The following is a 14,845-nucleotide window of genomic DNA, read 5'->3' as shown; positions in this document are numbered from 1 at the left end:
GTGAGGCATTGTCATGGAAACGGTGCATGGTTACCTACAGCAGCGGGTAGCAGGGTTCTGCTAGTCGATACAGGGATCCCAGATATGTGGCAATAAGGTGACACCAGGGAACGTTCCAAAGGAAATCCAACCCTTTTTGCAGGACATGAAGATTTTTATTGATGTTACTGCCAGCCCTGGTGTATATTTCAATGGGGCAGTTCAGGTCAGCTTCTCATGGGACAGCTGCAGTATTCTGTCCAGTGCCCAAACCTGCTGGCTCCCGTTCCCTGGCCTCTTGATGCTGTGGGACTTTCCTTACAGGTCCTGCAAGTGAGTCTCCCCGTTGCGATTCCCCATCACTCAGCCTGAGCGGCAGCGTGGCTAACAGCCCGCAAGGCCATGCAGGTGGTTGAATCCACCTCAGCCACGGGGACATCCCCGCGAGCCGTCAGGCTTTGATCCGTTTCTTCTGATACGCCACCTTACGCCTGAGCTACAGCTGAAGGTGTCACCGATGCTGATGTTCCGTTTCCTCAGAAGCCCCAAACTGACGATTTGATGCTATTTTTCCATCTGCAAAGTGGAAAATTGTTCCTTGAGAGGGAAAATCCCCTGAGGTGGGTTGGTTTGTTTGGCTGTTCTGGTTGAAGGAAGTTAACGCCAAGGCTCAATAATGACGAAATATCTTATAAAGGACTTATAAAATATGAACTCTCGTTATTATAATTATTATAATCTTCACACGATCGGAATAAACTAGTGGTGCAAAGCTATATAAGCTGTATAAAAAAAATATATAAGTAAAATGACTCCTTCCTCCACATATACATCCATTATATCCAGGGATGTGACTGCAAATTCTGGGCCTCCTGATAAAATGTCACCTTGGATCCTCTTTCACTAAATTTTATGAAGTGGGGGGTAGGGGTATGGTTTGACCCCGATGGTTCATACTGCCCCCCCCCCCCTGATTATATCTGCAGTAGCACAGGTGATCAAGCCCTTGTATGTGATGGACGGAGGTGCATCTGTGGTCTGTGACATCACTCTGATGTCACGGGAGTATCAGAGGCAGAGACTTGCCTCAGAGGCAGTGCCTCAGCGGGATGTCTGTGGTGGGCGCTCGGCGCGGCGCTCTCTGTGACGTTCAGTTCAGCGATTTTCGCCAAAGCTGGTCACACAGGCTCTGCAGGGAGAAACTGTTGCTTCAGCTGAAATGTCTGGTGCAGCACAACCCTTATGTCCGGTTCTCACTGTGGGCTGAAGTGCTGCAAGGCTGTTGATGACCCGTGGCGGATCCTGCCTTAGCAGTGTGACCTTTTCTGGCCTTTCTGGGCCCATACGGACCCCTTTCTTGCTTTTCGCTAAGCTATAAGCCAAAGATTTGCCGTGGCAGATAGCGAGCCATCAAGCCGAGTGTTAATGACCAAAACGGAACATCATAAAATCCTTTCTCCCCGCAGGTTTGATGTGGGTCGTTTCCGCTTCAGGGCCGGTTTTCCACCTTCACGTCTGACTAATTCGATGTGCTCTTTGTTTACACCTCAGTGGTCCCCCTTTCTGAAGGAATTATCTGTTTATGCCCAGATGCACCATCTTCCATCCAGATCAACTCTGGGTGGAAACGAGTGTGAACCTGTCAAGTCATGTGATGCTCTGTGGTCAGGTGACCTTGGCCTGCGTTTCTCCTCTACAGCTGCAAGCCTCACCTCTCCCCCCACAACCCCGACCCAAGCCATCAGACAGTCCACCTTCCCCCTGGAAACTGCGAAGAAGGAGGCAGAGCAACCTGAGATGCCGCAAGCTCCGCCCCCCGACACTGACCAACCCCCCACCCCCCCTATCACCAAGCGGCCCCCCTGTACCTCTGCCGGCCGGCTGGTAAGTATTCGCCCAGCATGTATTTGGGGAAACAAATGCCATTGGCTGGTATCATGTCACATGGGCGTTGTCTTCTGTCTTTCTTACTTTTGGTCTTCCCTTTATCCTCGTTCCATTCACCGTTCTGTATAAACGATCCTATAATGGATTGCCACACACCCTTCTCAAGTGCCTTGGGGAGACTTTGCTGTGAAAGATGTCATATGAAAAATTGAATTGAATGGGCTGATTAACCTGCAGTGATGCACACAGCCCCATTGTTTTGATGTGACTTGTAGGTGATACCACCGTCCCCTTCCGCTTCTCTAATGCCCCCAGGTTCTCGGTTAGGCCTCTGCTCGCTGAATCGCCATCCCTTTGTCTGCCCGTCTGCCATTAGTGTCTGACTGGCGAGCCGGAAATTCATTTCCCGTGTCCCATTTGCGAAAGAGCTTCCCGTCGACGCACACAGAGGAAAAGATCAGCTTTAACATTCGAAGGAAGTCGCTTGTTTTCTTCTCCAGGTTTTGCAAACCAAACCAGTCTGTTTGGTGTCACTGCTGTTCCGGCGCTGGCTTCGTGGTCCGAGAAGGCCACGTGCACGGAGTGCTAACCAAAAGACTTCACCTGATTCACATACGGTCGACATGCTCTTAAAAACACTTTTTAGTTACTGCTACTCCCCCTTGTGGTTGGATTGCAGATTTTTTATCTGATTTCAGAGTCATTAAAGCAAAAGTGAGACACCATAGTCTTTCTGGGCTCCAGGCACTGTTGTTGTGGCTCCCCTTTGAAATACTGAAGAGAACCAGGGTTGACGGCGTCAGCAGTTTGGGGACTCAGAAGCCGCCTCCAAGCCCCCGGTCTGCTGCCCGTGGATGTAGCGTAGCGTAGCCAATCCCCTTGGGCCGCTGCGCAGTCGTCTGTAGATTGCATCTGGGAAATCCTGACGGATCTCTCCCAGAGGACCGGCTAGGGCGTTAAGTAAGATAACTGGCTGATGCCTGGGATGCCATGACTGAGTTATGCTGGAGGGAGGGATTGTCCCAGAGCAAATATGAGGCATTTTATAATGGGAGCTGGGCTTTCAGGTACAGTGCTGATTGCTGGGATTTCATATTTAATGCCATTTGTATACACACACAGACACAAGTGTGGGGACTCTCCATTCATTTCTATGGGCATTACCTTAATCCCAACTATGACGACCTTTACCCCTACCCAGCCCACAACCTTAACCATAAGTAACCAAACAAAATACGAGACTTTTGCATGTTTTAGCTATTTGACTGTATTCAGAGGTTTTTGTAAAATTGTTTTATATTGTTTGCGCCTGAAAAATGTCCCCACAAAAACGTGGCCACAAAAAAACACACACACACGATTTTGAATTTCCATAGTGTAATATTATAGCTATATTTTCTTTATCAGAAGACTGTCATGATTTAGTAAGCTATTAAGCATAAGCAGAGTTTGATGTTTGCGCTTTCGTGGTGAGGCAGGTATCTGATGCATATATAACCTATCGTTTTGTATCGAGTCCTAGCATATAACATAGTTCAATGCTGGTCTTGCCAGTTAATTTCAATCAAGACTCGAGTGATAGAATATTAATTCAAAGAACGAAATGCGGGCACTGCGTTAATCTTGTACATTGAATTGACATTTACCTGCAACGGTGGACTGAAGCTTCGTTATGTCAGACACAGATTCGAGAGAACCGTTTTGCTCTCTTCATATTTTAAACTTACATGCATGCATTGTAATCAGTGTTAAATTAATAGCATACACGCTCCACAAGGAGGTATCCTCGGAAACCAATAACTGATTATTTTCATACACTAATGATATGTAATGCGGCGAGGGCGTTCGGGAAATCCTTGGCTTGTTGCTGCTAGGCAACCTTGGGGTTTTCCTTATATGGAAAGGAAAAGGGGGCTTCACCGCCGTATTTATAATGAAAACAAGGGAAATTGTTGATAATCATTAAATGGCCACATAAAGCCCAACGTAAACGAGAATTAGGGAAGCCCAAGACGCATCCCGCTCGGGAATTCCTGCATTGAACTTCTCCGCGGCCGTATTAATAATGAGATGAGAAAAGGGGTTTCCCGTGCGGCGCGGGCAGTGCCACCCCCCTCCACTCCTATGGCAGGGCCCGGGGATCTCGCCGTTACTGCAGCAAAATGGAAACGGAATGTTCCACTCTGATTGCACGAGGGGTGTATGTGTGTCCGTGCACTTTCGTTTTGCATATGAAGTTGTACGATGTGCGCGTATTGGAGCATGTAAGGAACAGTCGTGGAAGGGATATCACCTGCACCGGATTTGTCCTTCAAAAGCTGCGATCGCCGGATTAAAATCAATCTGCTGTACTGATCGTATAAATGAGAGGTATGGATCATCAGTCGGCACTTTCACTTTAAGAACTTGCTGGCTTTAAATGTATGAGTTTGGAGTCCTGGCTACGGTGTGCGCCTTGAATAAATGATTTGCGGCGTTGTTGCTTGGACATCAAAAGCAGCGTGTATCCGCATCGTCTTTGTCCGCCGGCTTCCTGTCCGCCCCCACGCATGCCTGGCTGTCCGGCTGTCCGAGGGGGCAAAACCTTCCTGACCGAATGCTGACTCTGTACCCCGCCTCTTACCTACAGGTTCCCGATTCGGCTGAAGGCATGCTGGAAAAACTTGAACTAGATGAAGGTGAGTTTAAGCCTGCTGTATCTGGTGCATCAATGCAAACTTTACGATATTAATGAGGATGTATTGCTATTTTGGAGGAAAAAAATCAATGATCGAATTAACGCTATCGCCGATCGCGTTGTAACATACCTTATACGTCTAGTGTGTTTTGGAAAAGCGACTAATGATTTTAGAGAGCGTTAATTTTGCGGTTAACCGCGGGAATGACCGTCAGTGCATAGCTCACGCGCGGGGTGACGCTTCGGGAGGGGATTCCTCTAGTACACCGGGCTGATCTGGCTGAGATGCAATTTAAGTCATTCATGTTTTAAAAACCGCCAGATGATCCAAGACCTTCGGGCTGGCTGGCCACGTATAGTCCGATGATAGGAATGACAACTGCAGTATTTTAAATTATTGTACTATTGTAAATGTATTATTGTGGAGGGTCAATATTGAACAGTAATCGTTCCTAATAAGTGATTATTTGTAGAATATACTTTCAGTGAATATATTCTCTTATGTTTATGTAAATTACTAAAGTTGTTTTAAACGTTTTTATTTTTTGCATGGTGAACACACGGCACGCGTTTTCTTAAATCGTTTTTTTTTAAAGCTGGGAGTAATACGTTTAAATTACCTTAATTTTTTTGGTCCTGATCGCTGGTGTTTGTTTATAAATGGGATCCTTGGTTGTGGGGAAAGTGGGATTTCTCCCTTCCAGGAGGCGTTTCCACGTCATATCAGATGACATCGCCATCAATCGGGAGTCCGCCGCTGCCGGACCGCGCTGCGGATAAAACACCTTTATCGTAATTAATTCCAGTCTAAACTGCAGCGCACAGCCCCATGCTGCGCTCTGGTTATACGGTTTAGAGAAGATGACCCGCATAATAAGGGGATGAGAGCATTATTCAGCAGATCATGAGACACACTGTTCTCCGTGACTTCTCTTTAATGTTCCTAGATCCGAGAAGGTAGCATATATATGGCATTTTAAAAGCATTGTGTTACGAATAAGGGTCATTTTCTTTAATTGAGATAAATGGAAGTTTAATCCTTTGTTGAGGGCATTGATTTAGTAATTTTGCAGCTAATCGCATTTCCTCGCTAAAATGAATCGGCGTATTGTTTTGCTGCCAAGACTTTACAAATTTAAGATTAAGCTTCTGGAATTCTACTGCTATAAACTGACGTATTAGTGCAATTTTAGTACTAGATGACCTAAATTTGGGGGTGATTTTTGGTGATTTTGTTTCTAAACATAAAACCCATAGGTCTTGCCTTAACATTTGTGAAGCGTTAACGCGCTAGTGTCCGTTCTGGAACTTGATACATGCAGCATTTGGAAGTGTCTCTTTCGATAACCACACCTACTGCCTAAACCGCACACACGACACTATGTGTACAGGACAACCTACTCCTACATAAGTCAAACTACAGACTCACAATCTATAGTACCACTGCTTACTGTAAAACACAGTGCTTCAGGGCTGTGTCAGGGTTAATGGGCACCGATGTTGGGAAGTGTTTGTAGAGGGTAGGCGTGACCTTACCCTGAAGGCTGTTTGCTCCAATCCTGGGAGAGGTATGGTGCTTAACCTAACACATCCATCAAGTACAAAGCAATGAAACTGTCAGTTTATTTATACCTGCCAACAACCAGCCGCTGTTTTAGGACTGCTGTGTGATTGGTGGATCTTCACGAAGGGTAGCCTATTAGATCGCTGACTGTCCCTCATCCGCCTCACATCAAAGCTGTGGACTTTCAGCCATTGACTGTGGTTCCCCCTCAGTGCTGTTGTAAAAAGTCCAGGGTAACTCTACAGATTACCATCAGTTGGAGGGCTTCTGTGTATCAACTTGGATCCTTGACTTTAGTGTGGCGGGCCCGCTGGAAAGGCTGACGGCCGCTTCAGGGAAGCCGCTCAGTTTCCGTTAAATATTATTCAGTAGGCACTCTTCTACAGGGATGCCAGATCACCTCCCAAACCCGGTCTGAGTCAGGCTCGTGGAAATGCACCCTTCTAGAGCAAAGTCAAAAGTACATCTGATCTGGGGCCATGAGGTTCACCATGAAGTTTTTTTTTTTATTGCAGTCCTCCACAGCGGGGTGGCTGAACTTGTTCTGCAGGAAAGTCTGCAAGGGGTGTGAGGGGAATTTTAAGCCATGGATGTATTAATGAGGATGCAGGTTCTGAGCCGGACTGGTCAGGTCTTGTTTTGGCTTCGGCTTTAAGCACACGCGTGGCTTTAGCGTGATGCTCACGTGTGCTTGGTAAGCAGAACCTCGATCAGCCCCCGTTCCCAGTCCAGCTTTGAGGCTCCACGTCATTTTCCTTGAAAGATGCCGTTTTCTGGTTGTTCCGTCCATGCCCCTGACGTGACACATTCTGTTCAGGCATTAACACGGACGGACAGGCCCCCCTCGCACTGTCTCCAGCTGAGGCGTTGCCTGAGGCAGGCTGGCTGAGCGCCAGTGAGCCCTGCATTCCTCGCAGTGCAGAGCAAACAACCCCCCCCCCCAGGCTCTTGAACACCTAGCAAGACATTTCAGTGTTTATATCCAAACATGTATGTGTTCACATACAGAGACTCCGGTAGTGTTGATGCTGCTGGGGGTTGCAGTCAAACTCCCCTGATCTGCACGGCACGCTTTCTGTGACTGTCTTAACATAATCGCACCCAGCCTTTCTTCGTAAAGAACAGATGCTGACAATATTTATGCGTGACATCAGGCTATTTTGTAATGTGTTACAGGAAAGTGCTTATAAATCCATTTATCAGTGACTGTCTTCAGTAAGATGTGATGTCATTATTATTAGAGCAGATTCTGATCATTGTACTTTGTGATGACCCAAAAAAAAAACCCTATTCAGCGTGCTCGAGGAATTTATGCTTGTTGACAACTTCCTTTTTTTTTTTCTTCTTTTTCCTCTTGCAGCTGTTGAAGAGCCAGAGAGTGATATTTACATGCGGTTTATGAAATCCCACAAATGCTATGATATCGTTCCGACCAGCTCGAAGCTGGTCGTTTTTGACACTACATTGCAGGTAGGTAATGGTGTCGGTTTACGATCGACCATGTGTGATGCGTTCATGCTGGTGGCTCGCAGCAGCCTGTATAGATGCTTAAAATCACGACACGTTCATGCTGACTCACCGTAACCCTCTTTCCAGCAGAGCTGTCTCTTAACAAAGGGGTGGCTGCAGGTCTGACTGAACTGACTTGCAGAAGAGCCTAGCTGGTCTGTTAGTGCCGTTCTCTCAGACCTGAATTAGAATTAAAGTCATGGAGTCCTGTGAAGAACTGCTCTGCTCCTTTTGGCTCATCATGTTATTGACAGTCATGTGACAGCATCATGTGACAATGTCATGTGACAGTAGCTCCCTCTATGGTCTGCTGGTTTATAGACTCTGTTTTGTCCATAGCATGACTTTGATTATTGATATGTCCACTTTTTAACACAACTGATTGTTCTGTAGTATTGCAGTGTAATACTTGCTCTGCTAATGGTTTAATATAAAGTTCTGCTCACAAGAAAATGCTGTCCTGGGTGCCAGATCTGGGAGGCTCTGCCCCTAAGTGCAGGTCTTAATTTGTGTTCAGTTTTGTTCCAGAAGGTGACCGTGAAGCTGAATTGAAATCTGCTTGTTTCGTTTCAATGTTGGCAGTTTGCGTATGGCAGCAGGAAGGTCTACCAGTTCGTGTAGAGTCGCGTGTAGAGTCGCGTGTAGAGTCGCGTGTAGAGTCGCGTGTAGAGTCGCGTGTAGAGTCGCGTGTAGAGTCGCCATCACAAGAAGCCTCTCTGGAAACTCCTTTCTCTCTCGTTCCCCCTTTGGCCGTAGAAGTTCTCGCCCAGTGCCTGGCCGACGGCGCTGAATATTTCATGGCTCCGAGACGGACGCTCCCTCCAGCTTCTTGCCGGACCCCCTGCTCCGGCTGGCTCGTGTCTGCGTTTGAAGGAGTGCACGGGTGGGGCGTTTGATCTCCGCCTCCACGTAGAAATGCAGGCCGGTCTCAAGGGGCCCACAAAAGGAGGCGCCCCCAGTAAAATTTCAATCAGTCCGTGTACAAGAACAAAAGCTAGAGATGCTCGTATTCCCGATCCCTGAACGAAGCCGTTCTCTTGAGAAAAGAGCCCTTCATATATATTTGAGATGATATGAGTGGGACAATGGCACTCACTCGAGAGCTAATTTACAGGGGCAGCTCGTGTCTGTGTCAGACCCTATTTAATTCTTTAATGGCCTTTTAAAGGCAGAGCTTGGATCTAATGCTCCTGTGGTCACATTTATTTGACTAGTGCATGCTTTCCTTGTAGAGTTTTTTTTTTTTTAATCGTACAAATGGAATAGTGGTAGCATTGTGGATGTATTGAAGAGTGATGTTGCATTTTATGTTAGCGGAAGCTTTTTACCAAAGCGAAGTACAAGCGAAGAAAGCATGTGGCCAGAGATAACGGTCAGCCAACATCCAGCACGTCTGGAGCAGCTGGGATTAAGTGTCTTACTCAAAAGCCCAGCAGTGATATCACTCTGCCCGCCGTGGGATTTGAACCTGCATGCTTTCCGGATGTAGACGTTCTTCTGAACTGCACACCTCCATGGGTCTGAGTCCGATGTTTAAGTAACTGGTGCAGAAGGTTGCCATGCCATCGAAAAGGCACCGAGTCAGTTGGGTTCACCTGAAGATGGAGATGAGTGGGTTAGTTAGCTGGACGCGTTTCCCAGGTTACGGTGCAAGTGTGTCGTCCTTAAGGGGTGTCAGTTTTCTTAAAGGAAAACGTTTCGAAATGGACTTCTGAATAGATCTGAACACGGGCGGGGAAAATTGATACGTTATCTTCAGGAGGATGGGACGTGTAAGGTGATCTTTCTCCTCGTCTGCCGCAGGTTAAGAAGGCCTTCTTTGCACTGGTGGCCAACGGGGTCCGAGCTGCGCCGCTGTGGGAGACGAGGAAGCAGAGTTTTGTGGGTATGCAGGCCGGACGTCCTCCCCGCGCTGTTTCTACAGCATCTCTCTACGCACCAGCACACTGCTGGTTAATGATCATCCATTTCCTTAGTGATGCTTCTGTAATTGTAGCACCTCGGTAGGAATTCTCTGTTGTGGTCACCCTTCACTCAGCCTATACATTGCCATCTTTCCAGCAGTCGCTCTTCAATAGCCAAACGATTCTGTGAGTAACAATAATGAAGAAAATTTGTGCTGTTATACCATCTGTCACCACCTGGGGCATATGTGTTCCTATTAATGGAATCCCCGTGAGAGCTCATTTTTCTAATCCCTGTGTTGGCACTTTCCAAATTCCTTCCCGCTAAGTCATCTGTTTTCAGGTTTTAGAACAACATTCCTGTATTATGATTTAATTTAACGACATGCTCCCCCCCCCCCTACTCCTCTCTGCTTCCACGTGTCTAATCCTCATTTCCCATGAGCCCTTGGGGCTCTGAGTAGGTAAAGGGCAGTCTAGGTGATATGGTGAAGTATTCATAGTTTCATTACTATGGAATAAGTTTCCCGTGAATATAACATTTTATATTGTATTTTGGCCAGTAGAGGGCGGCATTTCCTTTAAATAACCTCTAAAAGTCTAATTACTGATGATCAGAGTTGGTTCTGCCTAGTTGTTGGTGTGTTGGGTGCATAATATTTATCTGTGACCCCCCCCCCACCCCCACTGCCCTTTGCCCTTTTTCCTCCCTGCCCTCAGGAATGTTGACAATCACCGACTTCATCATCATCCTGCAGAGATACTACAAGTCTCCTATGGTACGTGAGACAGCCTCCTGCAGGGCCGCTCCTGTGCCCTTTAAAGCAGCTCCGTCACGCACGTCATCCTGTGGATCATGTCATCTCTGCCTTTAAAGTCTCCCTTTTATAGGCCCTGCGTCCTCGGTGCGATTGATGATGCTCAATGGTTAAAAATATACTGTAAACCTCCCGCTCTGTTGTGTCAATAGAGCGACTATTTCTGGCTGCTCCATAGATGGGGGCATTGAAGTCCAAGGGGGGGGGGGGCATTGAAGTCCAAGCTTATTTTTTAGCCTTTTCCTCCCCATTTGTGTCCTTTGTTACTTTTTGTACGTTTTTTGGGGGGGGGAGGGCTTTTCTAAAGCGATGACCTTCTCATTGAGCATGTGTGTAGGCAAGAATGACTGTTCATGCTTTTTTAACAAAACTGTATTCACAGTGATCTATTTTTGAATTTCAGTATCTATAAATATCCCCCCAGGTACAAATATATGAGCTGGAGGAGCATAAGATTGAGACTTGGAGAGGTTAGTCTTTTTATTATTGTTATTGTTGTTGTTATTATTATTAGGATGAACATGGAGTCCTGACCTGGAATGTTCAGGGGGGTTGGGCCAGTGTCACATTGCAAAGGCTGTTGATGATGTATTGTCCTTCCTTACAGAGCTTTATCTTCAAGAAACCTTTAAGCCATTAGTCAACATCTCACCTGATGCCAGGTAATGATTCTCTCTGCGCCATGTCTTCTGAACACTACATGAGGTTGCTGCAGGAACTCCATGAGATCTGTTTGTGTAAGCGCTGTGTTGAGTTTGTTTGGCAATATGGCTGTCCTTTTTTTAGTCGTGTTTACTCTAAAACAAGACCGGAACACACCCAGTGAGTCGTTATGGGTAATGGCAGGGTTGGTTTGGTGCATTGTGGGTGCAGCTGATTGGTTAGATCCCTGTAGGCATTTGAGTGGTTTAAAACAAACACAGTCAGTGCTGCAAAATAAGGCGAATAAACATCTGATCAGGGACCGTGACTCAGATACCCAGTTTGACGCTCTTTGGGGTCTTGCAGCCTGTTTGACGCAGTGCAGTCTTTGATCAAGAACAAAATCCACCGGCTGCCCGTCATAGACCCCGTCACCGGCAACGCACTTTACATCCTCACCCACAAGAGGATCCTCAAGTTCCTTCAGCTTTTCGTGAGTGAGACGCCCTTTTCGTTTACGCACTGCGACGCCGGGGGGGGGGGACGGAGGCGGGTAGTGCTGCCCCCTGGCGGAATCACAGATATGCTTTTATTTTTGGAACTCATGGGTCAAAAGGTCGTGGGCTGAGAGTTACATTTTACTGCCCCTAGTGGATGCAAATGAAATGACTGCTCGGCATGACCTTTTGCTGACCTCAGTGGTCATTTAAAAAAAAAAAGTGTGTGTATGTGCTCTATCTGCTCACACGTTTGATACACCCTGTGTTTCTCCTCCCTTTGAAACATTCCCACCCTGTACCTGCTGATGGCGCTGTTGTGGTGCTCTTAGTGTAACAGCAACCTCAACCCCCCAATTACTGTCATGGGGCCCCCATAGTAATATCAGCCTTTGCTCATGGCCCTTCCGAGAACGCGAGCTGCTTACCGACGTTAGCATTAGCCTTGGCTAGCGTTAGCCTTGGCCTGTACCCACGCACTCTCTTGCCCCCTCCTGATTTACCTGCCCCAGGTGTGCGAGATGCCCACGCCTGCCTTTATGAAGTGTACCTTGGGGGAGCTGGGCATCGGCACCTACAAGGACATTGCCTTCATCCACCCCGACACGCCCATCATCAAAGCGCTCAACGTGTTTGTAGAGCGGAGGGTGTCGGCCCTTCCTGTCGTCAATGACTCAGGTAGGGGCATGAGGGCCAGCGGGCAACTGTCAGACGCTTTACGCCTCTATCCTTGGGCTTTCGGAAGATTTGTTCCTAAATCTGCTTTTATTGCTTCTTACAGGGAAAGTTGTTGATATTTATTCCAAATTTGATGTCATAGTAAGTACTTTTTTTTCATCTTTATATTTTGTCGAGGCATCTCGATATGTTGTTGATAGAAGTGAGAGATTTTAGAAGCTGCATTCGCGAGAGGTGTCTGGCCTGAAGCAGTGAACCACACCGTAGGCGCTCTCTTTGGGAGGATGAGGATTATCTGCGGATGATGCTTGCTGGTTCAGTAGATGTTACACACAGCCATCTCAACCTTATTCTCTTATCTTGTGTGTGATACCACACTTTTTACAGAGTCTAAGACAATAAACCACGCTTGATCACAGCCAGGCAGGAGCCACAAGGTTAAAAAGGTCTGGAACCAGACAATGGTGATGAATAACTCAGTTCCTTGACCATCCTACCTTGTAGCAGCCTGACTGCTCAGTCTTTGTTAGGTGATTTGCATAGGATTGCACTTTGCCTTTTGGTCTCAATAGGGATTGAAGACAGGGTCGTTTCCTAATAATTTACTATCATCGATTTGATTACGGGTGACCACATACGCTGGGATTTCTGTGTAATGTAACCAGTAATATCGCAAAGTAATATAGTAAAAATCACGGCAGAGAAGGAACCAAGAAAAAAAACAAAACCCGATGAGAAATGACTGGCATCGCTTGCAGAACCTGGCCACTGAGAAGACGTACAACAACCTGGAGCTGAGCGTGACGCAGGCGCTGCAGCACCGCTCCCAGTACTTCGAGGGCGTGGTCAAGTGCCACCTGCTGGAGACTCTGGAGACCATCGTGGACCGCATCGTCAGGGCCGAGGTGAGCCGGGGGGGAGCCAGGGGAGCGGGGTTAGTCCCAGAAGGTCCTGCTGCCGGGGCCCCCTAGAGGAAATTTAGCTACATTGCTTGAAAGGAAGTATCTATGATATTCGAGGCTATCTGGACATGTATCTGCTTTGCAGTTTGGTGTCTGTAGCAGTATTACTGTGTCGAGCTGAGTTATATTACTTAATAGTGTAATGGTGGTTTTTAACGCAGTGCAGGCTATGGAGGGGGTTGGGGTCACGTGCTTCCATGGCTGCTGGTAAATCACCTCGTTAATCCCCCCTCCGGCCGTCCTGCAGGTTCACCGGCTGGTCGTGGTGGACGAAGGTGCCAGCATCGTGGGCATCGTCTCGCTGTCGGACATCCTACAGGCCCTGGTGCTGACGCCGCAGGGTAAGGCTGTCCTGTGTGTGTGTGTACAGACTCCGCCCCCTCGTGTGGGCAGAGGCTGACCTACGCACCTGTGTGTCTCTGTGCTCTTCCCAAGGCACCAGCCGGAAGGAGGGAGGAGCCGAATGAGGCGTGGCAGAGCCGTGGGGTGTCTGGGACGGGTGGTAGGCTAGGCGGAGGCCACGCCGCGCTGGGAAGTGAGGCCATTGCTGCCAGGCCACAGGGTGGACGGCTGGGGGGAGGGGTCACCGTGCACCAGAGCATCACCCATCCCCCGTAACGGTGTCACGGGGCTCCTTGGAGCTGCGGTGGTGGTGTCATCTTCACCGGAGGGGCAGTCTGTTCTGCTCAGAGCAGCGAGAGCCCGGGGAAAATGAGCTGCTTCTTCAATATAGCTGCCAGAAGACGTGGTGACGTAATGATGGCACCCATAAGAACTACATTTCCCACGATCCCCTTCACGCGGCACCCATGTGACAGAGTTCCCGCATACATTGTTCTTGAACAGAAGTTGAAGGTCTTAAACCAAAATTGGATGCCAGTTGAACTTTAATAGTCAGATGGTTGCTTTTTAACTGAGGATTTTTCTGACATGCTGTGAAGAAAGAATATTAAAGCTTTATTTTTGCGTACTGTTTTTTTTTTTTTTTTTGAGTAGAAAGCCACCTGTTTGGTGTTGGATGGACTCAAAGCATGCATAAGGTAATTTAAAAAAAATCCTGCTGCAGTGTAAATAACAGGTTCCTTCTACTGTAAATAAAAGGTTAATAGTGACCGGAATAAAAGTGTATTTTCCGTGTACGAAAACGTAAGTTTGGTTTACCGTTTGCTTTTTCCTCTTGTGTAAGTTGTACTGTGGTGTCAGATGGGTACTTTCATTGAATGAATGTTATTGGCATGTGAATGTTGTCAAACACAATGACGGGAGGTGGGTTTTTTCTTTAACATTTATTGAGACTTTGTCTGTTTTTATACCAAATAAACTGTGCAGGGGTAATGTGAACGCGCTGTGCTACCAAAGTACCACCTTGTCTGAAAAGGCTAACGCTAACGCTAAAACAACCGTTTGTCCATGAGAAAGGCACCGATGGCCTTTGTGTGCATGATCTGATTATTTAAATGTAAAAAGCAAATTAAATGTATTCAAAATAGTGCTGGGTATTGTTTGTTCTGGTTTCAGGAACGGCTTTTTAAGGCAGTCTTCACGTATAACGTTGGCAATTTCTTACATGGACGCAGAGATGGATGGATAGACAGGGGAGGAGAGGAGGAATGAGACTGATGGACACTGCATATACAAATATAGTTGCGTGAGCGTATGCGAGAACACAATAAGCAGTAGGACAAACCACAAAGTAAATATTTGGCAATTAAGATACCATCCATCCAT

The 14,845-nt window shown here is 47.2% G+C and overlaps 1 protein-coding gene across 5 annotated transcripts in view; it reads left to right on the top strand.

Annotated features, from left to right (window-relative positions):
* The window catches only part of LOC111845832 (5'-AMP-activated protein kinase subunit gamma-2-like), a 33,546-nt gene extending 18,940 nt beyond the window's left edge, over positions 1–14,606 (top strand). For 4 of the 5 annotated variants that reach the window (XM_023815514.2, XM_023815518.2, XM_023815516.2 and 1 more), the window contains 13 exons: positions 1,679–1,863; positions 4,496–4,544; positions 7,468–7,577; positions 9,420–9,501; positions 10,241–10,299; positions 10,763–10,808; positions 10,946–11,000; positions 11,347–11,473; positions 11,990–12,155; positions 12,259–12,296; positions 12,914–13,060; positions 13,365–13,458; positions 13,553–14,606. In XM_023815514.2, coding sequence (XP_023671282.2) covers positions 1,679–1,863; positions 4,496–4,544; positions 7,468–7,577; positions 9,420–9,501; positions 10,241–10,299; positions 10,763–10,808; positions 10,946–11,000; positions 11,347–11,473; positions 11,990–12,155; positions 12,259–12,296; positions 12,914–13,060; positions 13,365–13,458; positions 13,553–13,584 — 1,190 coding nt within the window. In that variant the 3' untranslated portion in view covers positions 13,585–14,606. Of the gene's footprint in view, positions 1–1,678; positions 1,864–2,864; positions 4,237–4,495; positions 4,545–7,467; positions 7,578–9,419; positions 9,502–10,240; positions 10,300–10,762; positions 10,809–10,945; positions 11,001–11,346; positions 11,474–11,989; positions 12,156–12,258; positions 12,297–12,913; positions 13,061–13,364; positions 13,459–13,552 lie in introns of those variants that run through there. The other variant, XM_023815520.2, reaches the window with a different exon arrangement.
* The last annotated feature ends 239 nt before the right edge of the window (positions 14,607–14,845 follow it).

This window comes from Paramormyrops kingsleyae, chromosome 4, assembly GCF_048594095.1.
Source record: "Paramormyrops kingsleyae isolate MSU_618 chromosome 4, PKINGS_0.4, whole genome shotgun sequence".
Taxonomy (NCBI): domain Eukaryota; kingdom Metazoa; phylum Chordata; class Actinopteri; order Osteoglossiformes; family Mormyridae; genus Paramormyrops; species Paramormyrops kingsleyae.
Note: the sequence above shows the minus strand (reverse complement) of the source record. Positions and strands in the feature narration are given on the sequence as shown.